The 21618-nt window shown below is 45.5% G+C and overlaps 1 protein-coding gene across 1 annotated transcript in view; it reads left to right on the top strand.

Moving 5' to 3' along the window:
* The first annotated feature begins 221 nt into the window (after nt 1–221).
* Nucleotides 222–21618, top strand: part of KCNK10 (potassium two pore domain channel subfamily K member 10) — a 130700-nt gene continuing 109303 nt past the window's right edge. Inside the window, exon 1 of the mRNA XM_044230936.1 lies at nt 222–387. Within this exon, the coding sequence (XP_044086871.1) occupies nt 336–387 (52 nt within the window). The 5' untranslated portion in view covers nt 222–335. The remainder of the gene's footprint in view (nt 388–21618) is intronic.

Raw genomic sequence — 21618 nt, 5'->3', positions numbered from 1 at the left:
CCACCTGCCGCCACCGCGTTTGGGAAGCAGCTTGGCTCTTTTATCTTCCCGAGCCTCCCTCTCCATCCACTCCTCGCCAGTCTTACTTTTCCTTCCACCCAGGGGGCTGCAGCTGGCCTCCCCTCAACCGTTGCCAACACCTAAGCCGTTTCCAGCCTCTCCTTTTAGCCAGTCTTTCCCACTTATATTTCTCTGGGGTTCCTCCACGAGCCAGTCCGAGGCTCCCCCATCCTTGGAAATTGTTTTGTTGGACTGCTGTACCGAGGCGTGTAAAGCTTGAGGACTTTATTATTATTTTGATTCTTTTCATTTCCTCCCCTCTGGGCAACGGAGCAATGAAATTTCCAATCGAGACTCCAAGAAAACAGGTGAACTGGGATCCTAAAGGTTGGTATTTCCTACTTTTGGCGGCCCTCGCCCTGCCTCCATCTCCTGCGCGCGCGCGCTTCCGTGAGTGGAAGCACTCTTGCTCCTGGCGGCGTGTGTCCTGAGGCTGGAAAATGCGCCTGGGAACCGCAGCGCGGGTGGGAGGAGGGCGGAGGCAGCGTGGGTTCCAAACCCAGATAGTGCCTGTCATTACCACATAATCATTGTCCCTCCTGGATTGTTTCAAAAACCTATTTAAAGATACAACAAGCCGGCTGTTTGGCTTGAAATCACACCAAGTGTCGGTATTTGCTTTTGACTTTCTGTGTGCGAGTGTGTGTGTGTGTGTGTGTGTCTGTGTCCTTTGTTTCTGGTGATCTTTGTCTCTCTGGCAGATGGGTGGGGTGCCTCCCCTTGGATCTGGAGCTGCGCCGCCTGCCCAGGGTGTCCTCAGTGGGAAAGGTTTCCTGGCAGCAAGTGGGGCTCAGATCTGCGGCAATGGTCCCTGGAGGTGGCCCTTCTCAGAGGGCATGTGGAATAATGGAGCCCAGGGGGCCTTTGAAGTCTTCCCTCAATCTTATTACCAAACCAGGCAGCTAGTTTGGCTCAGATCGGAGTAGAAGTGGGAGGGCGGAAGGGTTTGGGAGAAGGGTGGGGCTGGCAAGGGCTGGGGAGGGGGCAACAGTGTGTCTGCCTGAACAGTAGTGTGGTTTACAAGCTCTGATGGATGTTGGACAGTGTTTCCTCCGCGCAAAAGAGAGCGACTAAGACAGATTTGTGTGTGCCTAGCGTTGACCACCGTGTCTGTGATTAGCATACAGATGTTAAGACCCCTCCGGAGTGATTGGTGTGGGAGCAGAACAAGTTGAAACCAAGTGTCCAGTTTTGACAAGAATTCTTCAGCTCCTCTGAAGCTGGGTCCCGCCGGGCAACACCTCTGTGTGTATTGGGTTAAAATCTGTTTATCTGATGTGTGTAGTAGGTACATTTACATTTTTTTTTTACAAGTGCATTCATTCTTTTCTCCAGACCAGAAAAGAGGAAACACACTTATTTGTTGAGTAAATGTCTTATAAACGGCCATTATAGAATGAGGGAAGGCGTGTTGCCTATTTCAACACTGAAGCTGTCACACCTTACTGCAACACAAACCCAATCCAGTGTTGCTGTTGATCTCTGGAAAGTGTGTCTTGGCTTTTTATTTTATTTTATTTTATATTAATTTTTTAAATTCATGTAAAATGTATTCATTGAATACCTACTACTTACCAAATGCTGTCCCTGGAGATATAGTTAGAATAGTATAGACAAAGCCTTCTTTAAGTTTGTGGTGAAGGAGACAGACCTAAATCAATCAATGCATAGAATGGGGCATAATTACATGTTTACATATGTTTCATGAAGGAGAGCATCAGGGTGTTAAGAAAGTGATAGAAGATACTGACAAGGATCAGGGAGGGTGGGTAGTCAGGGAAGTAGTCAGACACTTGTACTGAGACCTGGAAGAGATGTAGTGATTAATTGGCTGCTGAGGAGGTGAACTGATAGGAAGAGGAAACAACAAGTGCAAAGGCCCTGAGGCAGAGGGAACATGTGTATTTAAGAAACTGAAAGGCAGTTTCCCTGGCTAGAGCAGAGAGCAAGAGAGTGTGTGTTTTGAGGTGTGGCTGGTGGAGCCATAGGGTCAGACCCCAGAGCCTTGTGTTGTTGTAGGTAAGGTGGGGGCTGTGAGTGTTGCCTTTATCCTAGGCCGCGGAAAGCCGAGGAGAGACGTGATCTGAACTCAGTTTCAAAACAAATGCTGTGTGACTCTTGTGGATGTGAGGGACCAGATAGCATGGTGACATGGACCAGGGTGTTAGCTGTGAGGTGGAGAAGTGGATTGGGTAGGGAGCTATGGATGACAGAAAATCAACAGGTTTTATGTGAATAGAGTGTGGACATGTAATGACTGGGAAGGCAGCTAGGGCAGGACCAGTCTTGTGGGAAAGCTCATGAATTCAGTCCGGGACTTGTAGAAGGGGGTTGTCCTGAGCCATCTGAGACATGTGTCAAGTGGGCAGTTGTCTAAAATGTCATGTTGGGATCTTGAAGGAAATCTGGTCAGGATGGAGGGCTGTGAAGCTTGCCTTGGCTTTGAGAATACATTTCTATATGATCATCATTGTATATATTTATATCACAGAGGTAAACACAGACGAATCCAACATTTTACAGCCTGACACAGTGAAGACATACACAAGTGGCATCTCCAGTCACAACTGATGATGCTAAAAATGAAAAGATTCTGATAAAAATACCGACATTTAATGAGAAATCATTGCATGCCAGGTGTTTTATGCAGATTATATCATAGAGTTATTCTCATAATACTTATTCAATGAAGTCAGTGCTTTGTCCCCTCTTGACAGGCATCAGGATACCACTGAGCTGCCTTCCAGTAAGATGCTCTGACTTCGGGCACAATTGTTCTTGTAGGTGGGGGTGACGGCAGTCTTTCCTAGCCAGGGGGTGGAGGCAGGAGGAGGGTCAGGGGTGGAAGTAGCATATCTCCTGCCTTGTAGCACTATGTGTCAGGCATTGTGAAGTGCTTTACATATATTAAAAAATATATTACCCGGGGTCACATAGCTAGTCGATGGTGGAGTTGGACTAGAGCAGGGGTCCTTATATATTCTTTGAGTCTATCTCTTAAGTCTATCTCTTAAATTATTGAGACCTCTGGGTCTTGCCTGGTGAGGCTCCCAGAGCTCAGGGACTGGGGAAACTCATTGTAAGGAGAAAGAAAAGAAAAAAGAGGAGTTGGAGGGGGTGCAGAGGAAGGGAGATTGAAAGAGGAGAAGGAAGAAGAGGAAGAAGAATGCCTTTTCTACTCATTCCTTTCTTCATTAACCCATCTGGCCAAACAGCATCTCTGTCTCTACCGCTCGTGGGCCAGTCACTGGCCACTGGGCAGAATTCTTTGGAGGTTTGGTTTTACACAGACCAAGTATGTTTAGCAGAGCAGAGATGAAGGAGAACCTGGCATTCTAATAGACAAGGGAGGGATGGTTCTATGGACTGTAGGATTTGATGTTAACAGACTTGAACCTTCAGGTGGAGGTGCTCACAGATCGTGGAAGGAAGTTGTAATTATGATGTTTTGCTCACAGTCCCATTACCTGACAATTTAATAGCTCAGAATGAAGGTGGATTGAGAGCAGATTGGTTTTGATTGCACTTGTGTGAATTAAGCAAAGCACTGTCAAGAGGTTTCGGTGGAAAAATAAGACCTAAATGTAAAATGATCATTCTCTGGTGAGCTGTGGCCTTCCTCTGTATTTGTAAAGCTGAGCCTACAGCAAAGAGAGTAACTGCTTGCATAGGACGTAGGGAAAAGTAGGCTGCCACTAAGTCTTGGCTTTCATGAGCATTTTACATCATTGGGATCACTTGTGGATGATTTTTTGCTGAAAACTGAGATTGGTTTGCTGCTTTTGGGTATCTTAAGGGATTTTAAGGATTTTATTTATTTGAGAGAGAGAGAGAAAAAGAGAGAGAGAGAGATGGAGGAGGAGGAGAGGGAGAGGGACAAGTAGACTCTGTGCTAAGCGTGGAGCCCAATGTGGGGCTCAATCCCCTGATCCCAAGGTCATGACCTGAGCCAAAGTCAAGTCAAATGCTCAACCACCTGAGCCACCCAAGTGCCCCTCTTGAGGGCTTTTATTTATTTTTTTTATTTTTTTTTAAAGATTTTATTTATTTATTTGACAGACAGAAATCACAAGTAGGCAGAGAGGCAGGCAGAGAGAGAGAGAAGGGGAAACAGGCTCCTGTTGAGCAGAGAGCCCTGTGTGGGGCTCGATCCCAGGACCCTGAGACCATGACCTGAGCCAAAGGCAGAGACTTAATCCACTGAGCCACCGCCCAGTGGTGCCCCACTCGAGGGCTTTTAAAAATCAGTAAGATCATCAAACAATAACCCCACACCTCAAGGCAAGCATATCAATATGGTATAGAAAATTCTGGATATGAGGGGAAAACAGTTTCTAGAATGAACCATAGCAATCATTAACTGTGTGACTTTGGGCAGCTCATTTAACCCCTGGGTTTTACCCTCCTCCGGTGTGCAAAGGGGCCATTGACATGGCTTCTCCAACCCTGTGTCTCCAACCCTCTTTCTTGATTTGACCTTTGGGCCGTTCGTCTTCCTTTTGTTCCTCAAGTAGATCAAACTTGTTTCCTGTCTCAGGAGCTTGTCCTTTCCACTGCTTATATTGCGTGTTCACATGGCTGGCTCTTTTCCACCTTTGACTCTCAGCTCAGATGTCACCTTTTTAGCAAGCGCTTCCTTGTCCCATCTGAAGACCTCTCCTTTTGTTCCTTCTCCAGGCCTGTCATTTTCTATTATGTCACCTGCTCAGTTGTCTTCCTGGTACTTGTCATCATCTGAAAGCATCTTACTCATGTGTCTCAGTTGAGGCCAGCCTTCCTCGCTAGCCTATGAGCTTCACGAATGGGCACTTTTCCCGTCTCGTTGACTATTAGATCCTCAGTGCTCCCACGAAGTGCCTGGCACGTAGTAGGCATTCAGTAACTTTTGCTGAATGGGTGGATGGGTGGAGGGTTAGAATGGAGAGGATCTCTAAGTCTTCACCCATGAAGGAAATTCCAGGACTCCTCCAAGCTACAAAGGGCAAATACAACTGAGGAGAAAGGAAGGATATCCCTGAATAACAGGGTATCGGAAAGGACGTGGTATTCCCACATCTTGCGAGCTCCCATCTCCCCGAAGTCTCCAACAGAATTTTCCTTCTGCTCTGCCTTTCACCAGGAGTGATAATGCCAGGGGGAAGAGGGGCGGGGGGTGGTGAGGTAGGAGCTGGGGCATGGAGGTGACCTAGACCAACAAAGATATGGTTGGTGTCCAATTAGTAATTTGGCTCATATTAGCTATGGATACGTAGCTCTTTTTAGGTATGTAAATCTACTTAAGGAAGAAGCAAAGCTTCAGAGCTGGAGTTGTTTTTTGTGTTTTTTTAAAGCTGCATTTTCAGTGCATACTTTAATGCAAAATTCCAGAGAGACCTATATTGTGTGTGTCTAGCACCTTTCAGTGTACAGAACACTTTCTACAAATTATCTCATTTGTTCTTTAAAGAACCCTACTTTTGTTGATATTGGAGTCTTAGATTTACTGATGGGAATAGAAAGAGGAAATGAGTTATTTGGGGGCCCAAGGGTGCAAACAGGTAACGCTGGGGCGAACCCAGTCCTTTTGATGCATATGTCCAGGATCATTTCCCACAAGCTCTCCACCCTTCCAAGGTCTTTGTTTCTCTCATACGCTCTCATTGCTTCTTATCCAAAAGTGTATTCAGAAGTTTCTCTGAGAGATTTAGAGGAAGAAGACTCTCAGTTGTTGGGTGAGTCCTGAGACAATGGCTGTTTTTGGCAGATCATGCGCTGGCTGGCCCTTTATCTCGTGAGTTCAGTTGAAGACCCTTGAATGTCACTTCTGCTCTCCTGGCTGAAAAGAGATTTCAGCATCTTGTGAATGTGAGCCATGTTCAACTTGCAAGGTCACGGAGCGCTATCTTTATTAACGTGTTTCCAAACTCACATTTGTATAGCTTAGATTTTTCTGGAAAGAAAATCATCTATTTTTGATTTAATGTCCAACTTTCAGGAGATCAGCATTCCACATGCGATTAATAATATGCCCAAATCACCACAATTATCCTAGAAAGTAAAAAGGAAAGACGGTTCCAAAGATCATCTGGGCCAAGATTTGGCTCAGGGTTGTTTTCTAGCAGTGTCTGAGGGAGGTTCATCATCCTCTTGCCAATGCCAGCAATTGCTAGGTAGAATTAAGATGGGCAGGTTGATTTTGCTATTTCACCGTTTCCAGAACATCTGTGTTTTGGCTCTGTATGCATCCGCTCTGGTTTTCATAACAAAATACCTTAGACTGAGTGGCTTATACAATGGAAATTTATTTTCTTACAGTCCTGGAGACTGGAAGTCCAAGATCAAGATGCCAGCAGGGCCGATGTGCGATGAGAGCTCTTCCCTTGGGTTGCAGATGGCCACCTTCTGGCTGTGCCCTCACAAGAGGAGAGAGAGAACACTCTGGTGGCTTCCCCTTCTTACAAGGGTTACCACTGTTATTGAATTAGAGCCCCACCCTCATAACCTCATTTAACCTTAATTACCCCCTTAGGGCTCTATCTTCAATACTGTCATGCTCGCATTTAAGGTTTCAACATATGAATTTTGCAGGGGACACAATTCAGTCCACAACAGGCTCTATATTAGCATCATAAATCAGGAGAATTCTAAGGAGACAATGTGTACTTTGCAGGAAATTGGGACACTTCCACCACAACTGAGATATGGTGCAGAGGTTATCTACTGTAGGCACAGAACTAGGGGCCCACTGTTGGCAAGAGAAGGGTTATTGAGATAGTGGATTCTTTTTACTTTTAGTCCATAGAGAATTAGAAGAGGTTAATGAGACAGAATAAAGCCATTTTACTGATAGCCAGTTAGGGGGTTTCAGTTTGGATAGCTTCCTTGGCTGAAGCATAAAGGTGAATTAAAGGGAGAATCTGGTGCTGTACTCCGATTCTGTTCAAAAGGGCACTTACCAGATGATGCAGACAGAGATAGAGTCTGTTAGGGGCTCTGCTCTGCATGGCTTGGTTATGGAGTCTACCAAAATGGGGCATGTTACACCCATCAGGCCAATGTTTTCGTGGTGGTCAGCGGGCCAACCGCTTTTGGGTTCTGGTCCTGGTGGTATTCTCTGTGGAGACCTTATTGCTTGCTGCTCTAGGTCAGGCTCATGCCTGTTACCCAGAATGGAGAAACAAAAACCTCCTATTTAATTTCGTGAACATTTATTTGTGGTTTGCCCACGGAGTTTGATACTTTCTTTTTTTTTTCTCCCTTCATAACTGTCTGGGACTGAGTACTATTAATTCAAAGTGAAACCTGACTTTCGAATCCTCCATTTAGGGTTGGGGAGGTGGTGGTGGTGAACACCAGGGTTGTTGGTGGGGGGGAGTTATTATCTCTTTCTCTTCCATTCCCAGAGTAGGAGGTGGAGAGATAGGTGTAAGAGGTAGCCTGGAGGGTAGGTAGATAGTTAGGTAGGATTTCAGGGGACTTTGTTTATTATACTGCCACTGATTTTTGGTTCCATGACTTCCCCCTGCCATGGAAGGGACTTTGAAGCAGAGTAGAATGGTGACAAAACATAGGATTTGGAGAGTTAACTGCTGCAGTACATAACTCACATCATCATAGGAAACTTTACCTCCCTCATTCCTATCTCCCTTCCTTATTCCTTCCTTCCTTCATCCTTTTCTCCCCGTCTTCCTACAGTTCTCATCTCAATCACTATCTCTTGTGCAAAGGATCCTCATTTTTTAAAAGAATCATCTACCCAACGTAGGGGTGGTGGTAATGTTTTCAGTTTAAAAAGGGATGCTCGAAGAGAGTGTAGGTTTACTCAAGTGTTAGGCATCTGGAAGTCATGGTGGCCTTTGCAGAATGGCCCCAAATGCTATTAGTATTCTTTTTTTTTTTTTTTTTAAGATTTCTTTATTTTCTTATGGAGAGGAAGAGAGTGAGCAAACAGAGGGAGGGGCAGAGGGAGCAGAAGAGAGAAAATCTCAAGCTGGCTCCACATCCAGCATGGAATCCGAGGGGGGCATGATCCCAGGACTTCGAGATCATGATCTGAGCTGAGATCAAGAGTCAGACGCTCAACTGACTGAGCCACCCAGGTGCCCCTCTATTTGTATTTCTTAAACAATGTAATACTTGGAAAATGAGTTTCTTATGTGTAAGCATGTCTGTAGGCCCCCCAAATATCAATTAGGTTTAGCAGGATGAAGGCAAATAGCATAACTTATTGAATTTAATGAATATGAGCCTGACAGTCTGAATATAGATGCTTGATATTGGGTGTGATATCTGACAATTTACTTACTTTTTTTTTAAGATTTTATTTATTTATTTGACAGACAGGGATCACAAGTATACAGAGAAGCAGGCAGAGAGAGAGGGGGAAGGAGGCGCCCAGTGGAGCAGAGAGCCCGACGCAGGGCTCGATCCCAAGACCCCGAGATCATGACCTGAGCCGAAGGCAGAGGCTTTAACCCACTGAGCCACCCAGGCGCCCCTAATATTTACTTACTTTTATCTTATGAGACGAGAAAGCAGTATCCAAATGTTTAAGAAAAACTGATGAGAGAAAAAGTTTAGAGGTGAAAGGATTCTATTCCTTAAATTATTTTTTCTGTCTGCAAATTTGGGGTCATTTGTCGTTACCCATTTTAACCATGAACCAACCTGGGTCAGCCCCCAGATTCTACTGGTTGAGACCGTTGCCTTAGGCTAAAGGCATTCATTTCTTGTGTTGGAGTTTGAGGCCATAGGGGAAGTAGTTATGGTAGCTCTGGTTCAGTATATAGATTCTTAAAACGTGGTAGAAGTAAATGTATGTTATATTCATTTAACTTAGCTTCGGGACTTTATGCCACCCTCTCCACAGCATAGGACCTTAAAGTGGAAGGATCTGGGTTCTAGTGCTGGGTCTCCCACTCTGATGGTAAAGGAGAGAGTTGGGCTGTTGATGGCTCAGTTATTTCCATGCCTTGATATTCTTAGGTCACCTGGGTTCCAATTTGAGCTGTATCACTTACTAGTGGCTGATTTTTGGCAAGTAGCTTCATTTCTCTGTGACAGTCTCATCTATAAGATGGAGATATTAGCTGGTCTTCTCCCCGCACCCCGCCCTCCTTTTAAAGATTTATTTATTTATTTGAGAGAGAGAGAGAGAGTGTGTGTGTGTGAGCAGGGGATGGAGCAGAGGGAGAGGGAGAGAGAGAAAGAATCATTAAGCAGACTCCCCCCTGAGCACAGAGCCCAACACGGGTCTCCATCCCAGGACCCTGAGATCATGACCTGAGCCAAATTCAACAGTGGCCGCTTAACCAACTGTGCCACCCAGACTCCCCAGCCTGTACTTCCTTGATTTGCTATGTGGATCCAATACAGTGACATATGCTGACTTTCAGAAGCATCTTGGAGCATTGCAAAAGCTCCACGAGTGGTACCTGCATCATGTTCTTATTACATTTGAAGGGGTCTCCATTCTGGGAAGTCACAGAAGACTCCAGTTCCCGTCGCTTGAGAAGCATCTGTTTCATTTTCCGAATCATCTGGGAGGGTGGCCTTTTGCACACCGCCCCTTGCTGGGACTCTATTCAACTGTCAGTTAAAAAACCTAGATTGTTTGGGTCAAACGAGAGAAAAGATCAGAGGAAAATACATAGTTTAGAGTCATAATACTTGAGTATTATTCTACCAATAGAGTTCTTGTTCTACCAGTTTTATCAGTAGACAATAAATTGGACAAGTCATTTAACCTTCTTGAGCCTAGGTTTTCTCCTGGGTAAAATAAAGATCACAGTCAGCACCTGCTTCACAGTTGCTGAGATGATTAAATGAGTTAATAAATGTGAACAAGCTTTATAAACTGTTAAGTTCTAGACAGCATTTCCTGAAGTGTGTTCCTTAAGATATAAATTAATCTCTTCCGATGCTCTGAGGGGAAAAAAATGGTTTCATGGTTGGTGTACAGAATGATATGTGTGCTCTCTCATTCTTTCCTGGAGAGTGGGTATTGCTGTGTAAGAAAGACTTTAACACTTGGTGGCTTAAACCAATGACAAATATTTATTATCTCATAGTTTTTGTAGATTAGGAATTTGGTAACAGCTTAGCGGAGTGGTCTGGCTCAGGAGTCCCTCAGTGTTTGTGGTCAGATGTCAGCTGGGGGCTGCTGTCATCTGATGGCTTGACTGGGGCTGGGGGATCTACTTGTGAGATGATGGGCTCATGGGACTTGCAAACTGCTGCTGGTTTGGGGGAGAGGCCTCATTTCCTGCCAATGTCACCCTCTCCAAGGTCTTTTGAATATCCTTCCAGCATGGTGGCTGGCTTCCTCCAGAGCAAGCCATTTGAGAGAGAACAGGGCAGAACCAATGAGGTCTTTCATGACCCAACCTCAGAAATCACATATTATTCCTACAACCACAGTCTTTTCTTTAGATGTGAAGTACTAAGTTTAATTCATACTTGGGGTGATTAAGCTCACTTTGGAAGGGAGGAATACCAAAGAATGTGAGGACATATTTTAAAATCACCATAAGCATTTACCTTCTTATTTATTGAATATATATACTAAGTTTCATGTATTCTGCTAAGTGCTTTATAGCTATTAGCTCATAAAATCCTCCTTATAGTCCAAAAAAAGAGAAACCAAGCAGACGAAATGATTTGTTCCTGTTTTCTGAATGAGGGGGCCAAGTCCTACAGAGTTGGAGTAGCCTGCACAGAGTTCTGTTGTAGTTCTACGGCTTGTGCTGGGTCTGCCTGTTAAAGTCAGAGCTCTCACCTTTACCTGTATGCTTCCTCTGGTAATCTGGTAGTACAGAAACCTGCTTGATTTTGTTTAGCTCTGCATTTCTCACTTACCACAGAACAATGATCCACGGACCTCCATTTGCCCCTCCTCCTACCCACTCCTCAAAATGGTATTTCAGAAAGACAGCGAGTATGATGATGGTTTATATAAAATAGTATGGTCTTGTAATAGACCCCAGTACACCTACCATCCCAAGCAGATGATTCAAATACAAAGAGCATGCGCTGAGCCTGCCTTGGGCAGGCACCATGCTATGTGTACATCTGTAGAACATTCCCCAAGAAATGACCGTTCAATAAACCCAGTTTCTTCTGATATCGGAGACTATGTGATAGCTCATGGGCCCACTTCTTTTCCAGATTCCCCTTCCGTGACAACCCCCTTCTTTTATAGATCCAGTGCCTGAAAACCCACCCTCCTTGGATAAAGCCAGAAGAACGGGACGTCCTTCAGGCTGAGCAGCAGAAATGTCAAGGAATGGGTGGGGTGTGTGGTGTGTTTCTGCAGCAGCCCTTGTTCTGTATGGTGTGACTGAAACAGAAGTCAGGACGTAGCCAGCATGGCGGGGTGGCATGCTGGGGGATGAGGGGCCCAGCCAGCACCTGGGAAAAGCCACCAGTGGAGGCCCGTTAGCGCTCTCTGTCATATTTTTAGTAGACTTTTTTGGGACTACCTTGTTGCTTTTCCTGTACATTCTTGAAGAGAAAACAATTTCCAGGAAGGATGCATCCGATGCCTTAGAGGTTCTCATGTTTTCAGACACGGCATGCCTGGCTTCTTCCTGAGGCATTTTACATTGTGAGGAAAGTTTGGGGGCTTCTGTGTCCTGAGTGAGAGGAGAGTAAAGACAGTTTCTTTTGAGCGCCAGTACTGGCTTTGTTGAATATGTCACTTCCTTCACAAAATGGCAAAGAGGCCCTCGGACCAGGAGAGGGGGTTGAAGGAGGCTGCCTGAGGGCCCCTCCCCCAATCACATTCTGGAGCCAACTCTCATGGCGTCTGTAACCATAGTAACCACAGCCTGGAAATTTCTCTGGATACAGATATGCCATTGTACTCACCTTCTGGTCCTGTTATTTCCCCCTCTATTCCTTCATCCAGGAATGCCCCCCCCCGCCTCTACTTACCCCTGCAAAGAGACAGATTTTCAGAGTGATTTTCACTTCTGACTGATTCTTCTATTTTCTGAAGCCCGGTTGGCACTTCCTGGACCCATAACTGGTTAATTTTGAAGCAGTTGAAGCCCCATGCACATCACTTCCTCAGCATTTCCACTTTTACTATGAACAAGTGCTCATAAGTCGTCTAGTAGGTGTGATTATAACTGGGCAGAAGGATGGTGGCTCGTGGTACTCTGTTTCAAATAACGCTCCGGCAGTTCATTTGGTGGAAATCTCGGGAGTATTTGGATGTGTTCTGAAAGAATCGAAAAAGCCAGCGAGGCACAGGGAGGGGAGCCTCAGGAGACCCAGAGTTTGGTGCTGGCCGGAGAGTGAGGTGGGCGTGGCAGCAGGGGGTGGGGCGGCAGGTGCAGGCCACGGTCTGTAGGGTGCATAGTCGGTCACATGAGGGACTTTTGTTGCTTTCTTAGAATAAGGCAAAAGCACTGAATGGTTTGAAATAGGAGGGTGACATCACCTGATTTGCATTTTAAAGATTATTTCAGTCACTCATTAATTAAAGGGTTGATTCAGCAAATGTTTATGGAGGATGCTTCCTATGGGCCAGGCATGGTGCTGGGTGCCTGACTCACCTGGGGGACTTTGGGTGTCCTTGTGAGAACTGTAGGAATGTTTGAAAAACATCCAGGCAGGAAAAAAGCTTTTCTTGGCATCTTTGTTTTATGATAACCCATTCCAAACTCCTGGTTGCAAACGGGAGGTGTATCTTAAAGCCAAGCCACTGCATTTTCAGTTTTCATTCATTATAATAATCTTCTCCCTGGCTTTGTTACATGGCCTTTGATTCTGTCATAATTTACATATCTGAAGTCAGTGAATTAATAAACCAAAACCTATGGAGTGCCTGTATTTTGTATTTCAGATGCTTTTCAGAAGGATTTGGCTATCAGTCCAGCATAATGGGCCTGAGAAAAATTGCCAGCATCCCCTCCATCCCCACTGTCACTTTGTGTCTGGAGCGTTGAGAGGCATTGTGACATTGGGGGTATTTCTCCTTTGACTATAATGGGAACCCCTGAGTCTCTGTGGCCTCAGCTGCAAAGGCCTCCCAAAAGCCCGAATTAATGAGACGCTATGATGTGCGGGTCCCTTTCTCTGGCAGGGTGAGAACACAGATTCTATAGGAGCATGAATGCCTGCTGTCAGGCAGTAATGTCTGCATTCAGACTCCGTTCTAAAGGCAGGCGCAGCGGACAGCCCCAGGAGGTGGGATCTGAGAAGCCCTCTTAGTCCTTGTCTGTTGCTGAGCCTCCTCCGTCCTTCCTGTGACGATCAGATTGTCTGAACTCTGTCCACTAACTCTTCCTCAGCAGCCTTTCCTTCACCGGGTGATTGTCCATAAGTATTTATTGACTGAATGCCCGCAGAAATGGGGCTAGGCACCAGACACAGAAGGATAAGACCTGAGGCTTTATACCCAGAAAAGTCGCAGTCAAGCTGCTGAGCCAGGTGCATGATCAAGTATCGTGATATACCGCGATCAAAGTGCTGATCGAAAGGTGGATTAACACGTCATCATCTCCAGAACGTATCTTGTTAAAATGCAAATGTCTTTCTTCGGGATAACATATGAACTCTCAGTTACCCACTGGTGCAGCCAAGTTAATCAGGTTTTTAAGAGAGAGCTGGGCCCAGAGGGAATGGAACGCAGGACCCAAACATATTGCCGGGGGAGGGAAAATTCAGGAGGAGGGAAGACTGACCTTGGGAAGGAGCCCCAGAGGGAACACCTGGAGGACCCTGGAAGCGAAGGCCGTGTGATGGGGGTGGGGGGAATGAAGGTGTCACAGGGGCAGAGGGCAGAATGTACCCAGAGAACAGGAAAAAGACACTGAAGGCAAATTTTCCCTCATGTAAATGTTATCCGGTTCACATGAAATTCGCTTCAGAAATTGGAAGGGAATTTCGAGACATGTAAGCGAAAACATTGGAGTCTAGAGAGGTGAAGTGACTTGCCTTTGACCAGACAGCAGAGAGAACAAAGCTCATCTTTGCCTCTGTATCTGCTAACCTCCATTATTCAACATTGCCTCTTACGGTAAAGCCAACAGGTGGTGGGGCCTGTTTTATGAAACACTTTCCCTTCCTCTGGGAAGAATTAATGAGGAGCTATAGCTCTGTAGAGCCTAGAGCATATTAGTTCTGAGGTTCCATACTAAATTTTGTTAGTATGGATGTGAGTGTATATTCAGCCCCCTAGGGAAGACATCCGTTCATTGATTCAGTGAATGTTGCATGTCTTCTTTGTGCTCAGCACTGTTCCAGGCCTGGGGTGCAGGATCGAACAACACAAATTCTTGCCCTCCTGAAATGTACCACCTGGCCAGACCTCTCAGCTGTTCTTGTAGACACTTAGGTCACCTTCCTCTGCATTGTAGAAATCTTTTTCAGATGCACATTTGACCCATGAAGGAGTTTAAGCAGTCTTGTAATAAGGGTGGAAATGGGGCCATTCTGGTGTTACATGGCTCTGTGAAAAATGTTTAGTTTGATAAGTTTGTAGGGAATGAGAGTTGATCCTGCTGAAGGCAGCAACATTCTGTTAGAGAGTCCAGCGATGTTGTAGAAGGCCTCAGAGCTGCCTTGTTTGTACTGAACTTTCTTTTTTTAATTAAGATTTATTTTTTTTTATTTTAGAGAGAGAGAGAGAAAGACAGGTAGAGGGGAGAGGGGCAGAGAGAGAAGAATCTCAAGCAGACTTCCTTCTCATCAGACTCCCAATGCGGGGCTCGGTCCCACAACCTGGAGACCAGACCTGAGCCAAAATCAAGAGTCAGACACCCACCCGACTGAGCCACCCAGGTTCCCCTGAACTTCTATGAGAATCTTTGTCCACTAGGACTGTGCATATATCACTGGGAAGTGAGGAGAGTGTGAGTCTGCCCCATAACGATGATGTGTAAATTATCTCCGAGGAATTGCAAGAGGCCGAAATGTTAGGCACTTAAATACTCTGTCTTTCTCAGTCTCTCTCTCTGGCAGATGGGAACTTCTTGCTACACATGATTTCCAAAGTGTCTAAATTTACATATCGTCTGAATAGGGGGAAATTGGGGCGTCTGCTGGTTAGAGCCTGGCAGTCTCTTTGCTGCATCTGGGAGGCTGGGGCAGACTGAGGCCAACAGACAGTCAAGGACGCCAGCCTGGGTCATGGAAGCTTCAGGAGGCAGCAGCCGGTTGGACTGGCTGGGTGTCCACTGGGATCCCCGGGGGCTGCAGAAATCTCACCTGGAGTCTGAGACAGGGTTGCCGTGAGGCCACAGCACCATGCCGGTTCTCAGCTGAATGGCTGGGATAGACCTGTATGAGCCGTCCTGTTAATGGCTTCCAGAAGTCTCTGTTCTGTTTTGAACTGGGTCTGGTGATCGAGGGAACCCTGCCCATTGGTACTGAGTGCTGATGAGGGTACCCAGGGTCCTGCTGCTTCTGGAGATGAGGGGTGTGTGATGGGAAGCTGTGTAAGCAACCACGATTGTCTCCCAGCTCTGCCGTGCAAGCTGCTGGTCTCTGGCGCTGACCTCTCTCTCTGTGTCCAAGTTTCCCCATCAGAGATCCAGAAATGATGATGACACCCACCCCCTAGGGGCTGTGGGACTTTTATGAGACAGTAGGCACAAAGAACAGAATGCAGTGCCTGGCACACAGGAGACTCATCAGTGATGATGACAATGGTACTGGTCGCTCGCATTTACCAAAGGTTTTCTCTGCATCAGGCGTGGTACTCGGTGTTTAACACACATGAGATGCATTATTCTTCATACCAGCCTGAGTCCCTTTGCTTGTTCTTCCGAGGCAGTGTCCTAATGTGTAGCCTCATGACCTGGATGCTTGTGGCTTCCAAAGAATCTGCATATAGTGAGGGCTCCAGATCTAATTGTTTTTTTTTTTTTTTTAAGATAACAGCTTTATGGAGAAATAATTTACATCACAAATTTTACCCATCTAAAATGTATTTTTTTTTTTTTTTTTTTTACTATATTCACAGAGCTGTGCTACTATTACCACCATCTGATCTGGGAAGATTTCATGACTCCAAAAGGAAACCTCGTACCCATTAGCAGTCCCTCCCTATCCCTCACCATTTTCTCCCAGTCCTAGGCAACCACAGTCTACTTTCTGTCTCCATGGATATGTCTATTTTGGACATACATATAAATGGAATCATACAACATGTGGCTTTTTTGACTGGGTTCTTTCACTTAGCATAACGTTCTCAAGGTACTCTCCTTTTGTAGCATCCGTAGCTACTTCTGGATGAAGAAATGGACGACCATCTGAGACAGGTAGCGTCAGCACCATTGGGCAGATGAGGAGACCAACGCGGAGAGCATGGATGGAATTGCTCATGGCCGCCCCCGCAGTTGAAAATGCTCGAGCTGCCGCTTGCACCCCAGCTGTGTTGGTGCCACAGCTATTTGCTGGCTTCCAATTGGGCCTCTGTGTTAGGCTGAGCGCCACGGCCAGGTCGGGCAGTGTGTCCCGCTAGGTATGAGCTATGGGTCTCAGACATGGCCCCTCTTCCTTCTGGTTAAGGGAGTCCCTGCTCCCTGGACTCTAATATTCTTCTCCCTCTATCTCCTGGAGGAGGATCTGGTTTCATGGCTGCATACCCACAGATGGCTTCTGTGACTTATGTTGGCTGGTCTAGGTCTTTTTTTTTTTTTTTAAATTCGTTGTTTTCATTCAATTTAGTTAACATATACTGTACTATTAGTTTCAGGGGTGGAATTTAGTGATTCATCAATTTCATATGATGCCCAGTGCTCATTACATCCAGTGCCCTCCTTAATGCCCATCACCCAATTATCCTTTCCCCCAACCCCCCCCCCACGAAACCTTCAGTTTGTTTCTCAGAGTTTAGACTCTTTTATGGTTTGCCTCCTTTATTTTCATCTTATTTTATTTTTCCTTCCTTTCCCCTGTGCTCATCATTGTTTCTTAAATTCTAGATATGAGTGAAATCATATGGTATTTGTCTTTCTCTGACTGGCTTATTTTGTTTTGAGAATAATACCCTCTAGTTCCATCCATGTTGTTACAGATGGCAAGTTTTCATTCCTTTTGATGGCTGAGTAATATTCCATTGTATAAATATACCTCATCTTCTTTATCCACATCTGTTGATGAAAATCTGGACTCTTTCCATAGTTCGGCTATTGTAGACATTGCTGCTATGATCATTGGGGTGCATGTGTCCCTTTGAATCACTATGTTTGTATCTTTTGGATAATTACATAGTAGTGTATTTCCTGGGTTGTAGGGTAGTTCTATTTTTAACTTTTTGAGAAATCTTCAGACTATTTTCAAGAGTGGCTGCACCAGTTTGCATTCCCACCAACAGTGTAGGAGGGTTCCCCTTTCTCTGCATCCTCGCCAGCATCTGTTGTTTCCTGAATTGTTAATTTTAACCATTCTGACCGGTGTGAGGTGGTATCTCATTGTGGTTTTGATTTGTATTTCCCTGATGCCTAGTAAAGTTGAGCATTTTTTCATATGTCTGTTGGCCATTTGGATGTCTTTTTTTGAGAAACGTCTGTTCTTCTGCCTGTTTCTTGACAGGAGTTTTTGTTTTTGGGTGTTGAGTTTGATAAGTTCTTTAAAGATTTTGGATACTAGCCCTTTATCTGATAAGACATTTGCAAATATCTTCTCCCATTCCCTACCTTGCCTTTTAGTTTTGTTGACTGTTTCCTTTGCTATGGAAAAGCTTTTTATCTTGATGATGTCTAGTTCTTTTGTCCATTTCTCAAGGGTTGTGGTATGAACTACAAAAGCTGTAGAAATCAAGATGAAAAGAGAAATATACTTTCTTTGTTCAAAGCCCAGCAATCCACTCACCCAAGGTGATAGAAAAATTGTCTTTCTTGCCCTCTTTTTAATAGTACATTATAATTGACCACTCCAAGGTGTGACCTGGCTCCCCTCTCCCTGTCCCAGGAATTCTCCTGAGATACGAGTGTGCATTCCTAAGTTGCTGTGACAGCATTGGAGATGGTGGCATTGGTCCTTGTGGAAGGGAAGACCCAGCACCAGCTGGCTTTTAGGCAGCATGTGTGTCTTTACTGTGTGTTCACTGGGGGCCTACCTAGCCAATGATGGTGAGTCAGCATATCCTATGAAGTGCTAGATTTCCTAGATTTTCCAAAAAAAAACCCCTGCTTTTGTCCTGCTGTTTTCTCACATGCTATTTTAGGGAAAAGGCCCTGTTTGATCATTAAAAATGCAAATCAGCTTTCCATCTTGCTTCTACCGAAGAGGGAAGATAACTTTATATACTACCTCTCGGTTCCTTTAGAAACATCATTAAACCTTATTTTGACTTAAAACTATTGGGAATTGGTTTATGAATCAGTTAATTAGCTGAAAGTACATGCAGACCCCAGGACTTAGGCAATGGTTACGTGTTTGTTTTGTAGAATTTTCACAGAAGTGGCCCATTCCTGGGCTCAGTTTATGCGAGAACCTCAGTGTCAGCCTTGCATGATGTAGCAGCTGTGCCAGGGCCCATCCTTGTCCCAGTACTCTTCCTCCTCCAGTTCAAACAAACTTTCGACTGCCATTTCTTGCATCTTCTCCCATTTTCCTGACATTGCCTCCTTTGCTGCTTCTGTGGAAGGCGGAAAGTACAGGGAAATTAGCACACCCCAAGAGCACCCCTCAACCAATGACTGATGAGAGATGGTGTATAAATACCTCAGTTCCCTCAGCCTTGGGTGGTAGAACTCAGGAATATGTTTTCTATGGGGTCTTACTTTCTCCAATGGGAAAAATCCCATTCTTCCCACTGTGGAAACTAGTCTGATATTATACCTTTTATTGGTTTTCTTGGCCGTCTTCCAATCTCCTTTCTCTTTTCCACCCCTCCTGCCAGTGCTTTCTTCACCTCCTAAACAACTACTGTGCTAAAGTCCTTATCTTAGGATCTGCTTCTGGGCGAAACCATGTTAAGACATATGGTAAAGCTTCACCCTTCCCTTGCTTTTCTGCTTTATTCCACACCCCACTAGCTTTGACAGGATAGGGCACAGTGTCCCAAGATGCCCCGCCCTCCCCCAGGCAGGCTAGTGGCTCTCAGGGGATACAATTTACAGCTAATCAGCAGCTTTTTCTTCAAGACATCTTTAGCACGAATCCTGGTGCTGATGAGTAATCCATAAAGCATGAAAAAAAGAGAGGTTAAGGCTTGATGAGACTCATCTCAGCCTCATCAAACCATTCTGTTTCCGTAACTCTCCTCCTTGGAAGAGGGCAAAATGGAGTACAGTTGATTCTTATTATTTGCAGAGGTTATGTTCTATAAAGTCTCTGTGAATACTGAGTCCGTCAACACGGAACCGTTGCTTCTAGGGGACAGACAGGGTTAGGTTCCTGAGAGCCTCTGGGCACCACATTTTCACCCACTGATCGTTACATATCCTCGTTTTATGTGTGTTTCTGTTTAAGGCCATTTCATTTAACAAATATTGTCGATTCATTAACACCGACCTCGCGGCAACCACACTGTAGCTTGTTCCTGCTGGAGGCTTACCTGGCGCACATATTTTCTCCATAAGGCAATCACAACCGGGCACTTAGGGGCACTAGAAAGCACTTGAGCAGTATGCTTGAGTGCTATTTTAAACAATGAAATGACCAGCAAAAAGCAAAAATATGTGAAAAACATGGCACTGAATAGACCACGAGAAGGACACTTGCTTACAGTACCAGAGCCACAACAGGAAGGCAGAGCGTGGCTTTGTTCGACCGCAGCTGGGAGCGTGTGTGTTGGATGACTGAAATGTTTTGCTGCTCTGCACGTGTCCAAAAGTGACTGCGAAAGTCCTGTGAGTATTGTTTCTGGGTTACAAGTGAATTTTAGCGAGTAGGAGAATTTGCATCTGTGGAATCTGTGAATAAGGGTCTATTGTCTTTTTCACTTCGCACGTGAAGTCTTTATTTCAATTCAGTATGTTTATTAGACATGTGTGCCCGGCTCAGTGATGGGTTCTGAGATGTCCATTAGATGTTCTTTGCACCCCCCGCCTTTTAAAAAAAGATTTTATTTATTTATCTTAAAGAGAGAGACAGCGGAAGGAGCAGAGAGAGAAAGAGAGAATCTCAAGTGGACTGTGGAGCCCAATGTGGGGCTCGATCCCAGGACCCTGTGATCACGACCTGACCAAAACCGAGTCGGATGCTTAACCGACTGTGCCACCCAGGTGTCCCAGATGTTCCTTGCCCTTAAGAAGTTTCCGTTCTGGTGGCATGGGCGATTAAAGCTGTAACACTAGACCAGTACATACTCCAGAAGAGAGAGACAGTTCTGTGGGAATATAGAGGAAGGATTTGAGAGTAACTCAGGATGGAATTCTCAGTGGGGGGGTAGTTTCAGATCGGCCTTGAGAGACATTTTGAATGTTTCCTACAGCACCCAGAAAAAAGGAAGTTATTGGTCAGAACAACCTCAGTTCCTCCCTACCCCAGCTCTGACAGACTGCCTACATCTGGACCCCCTGCCCCGCCTTTTTTCCTATGGATTCGTGCATCTGCTCCATCCATGGAAGCCGGGGACCCCGCCACTTATGCTCTTTTGGCCTCCTCCCTTCAGCCAAACCATTCCCCCCTTCCCCTCTACTTGAATCTTCCCACTCGTGTGTGAACGCATTTCAGTATCTTCCAGCATCCCCTCGTTCCACATCCCCTGTGACCACCAGCTAATTCCTTTACGCCCTTCACAGCCAAATGTCTGGGAAGAGTTGTCTGGAGTCGTGGTCTCCACTTTCCCAACCTCATCTCCTTTTTAAGCCACCACCTCTTCACAGGGGCTGCTCTGACTGGGGTCACCAGTGACCATTTTCTCCCCTTTCTGTTCTTGTATCTTAAGTATCCGTTAGGATGCTTTAGCCGTATGTGACCAAGTGTCCCATTCAAAGACGCTTAGACAGCAAGGATGTTTATTGTTAAGCGAGTTATTTTCTCACTGAACAGGGGGTACCATTGTTGGCTTAACTGTTTTGGAATGCCATCGAGGACCCAGGTTTGTGCAGCTTTCCGCCGTGCCCCCTTTCCTCACGTTGGCAAATGCTCTCTGCATGGTGGGAAGAGGGCTGCAGAAGCTCCAGCAAGCGTTATGTCATCTAAACACAGGGAGGGAAGTGAACGGGGCTTTTCATTATGTTTCTCTCTTCACCAGGGAGGACTTCCCCACCCCTGCAGGAGCCCTACAGCATACATCCTACAACAACCCTTAAACAAATCAGTGTTAAAAGGGAATGGTATTATCATTATTGGCTTGGACTAATTAAGAATTACTCCCTGAACTTGTGACTGGGACCCACATTCTTTAAACATGTTGCCATTTAACCAACATATGCATGAAACTGGGTGTGTTAGCAAGGTGGGGAGAGCGGCTAAAGGCCCCAGGTAGCACCGGCAGCATCTTCCTTGACACCCTGCGGCCTTTCAAACAGTTGACTGCTTCTTCCTTCTTAAAGCATTTCACTTCTATCGCTTGCTCTGTGACATTATTTCCTGGGGGGTTTTTCTTCGATTGTCACACACCTCACACTCCTGTTGGCTCCTTCTCTGGTGCTCTCCTTCCAAATGGCCGCA

The sequence above is a fragment of the Neovison vison genome, chromosome 13, assembly GCF_020171115.1.
Source record: "Neovison vison isolate M4711 chromosome 13, ASM_NN_V1, whole genome shotgun sequence".
In the NCBI taxonomy this organism is placed as follows: Eukaryota; Metazoa; Chordata; class Mammalia; order Carnivora; family Mustelidae; genus Neogale; species Neogale vison.
Note: the sequence above shows the minus strand (reverse complement) of the source record. Positions and strands in the feature narration are given on the sequence as shown.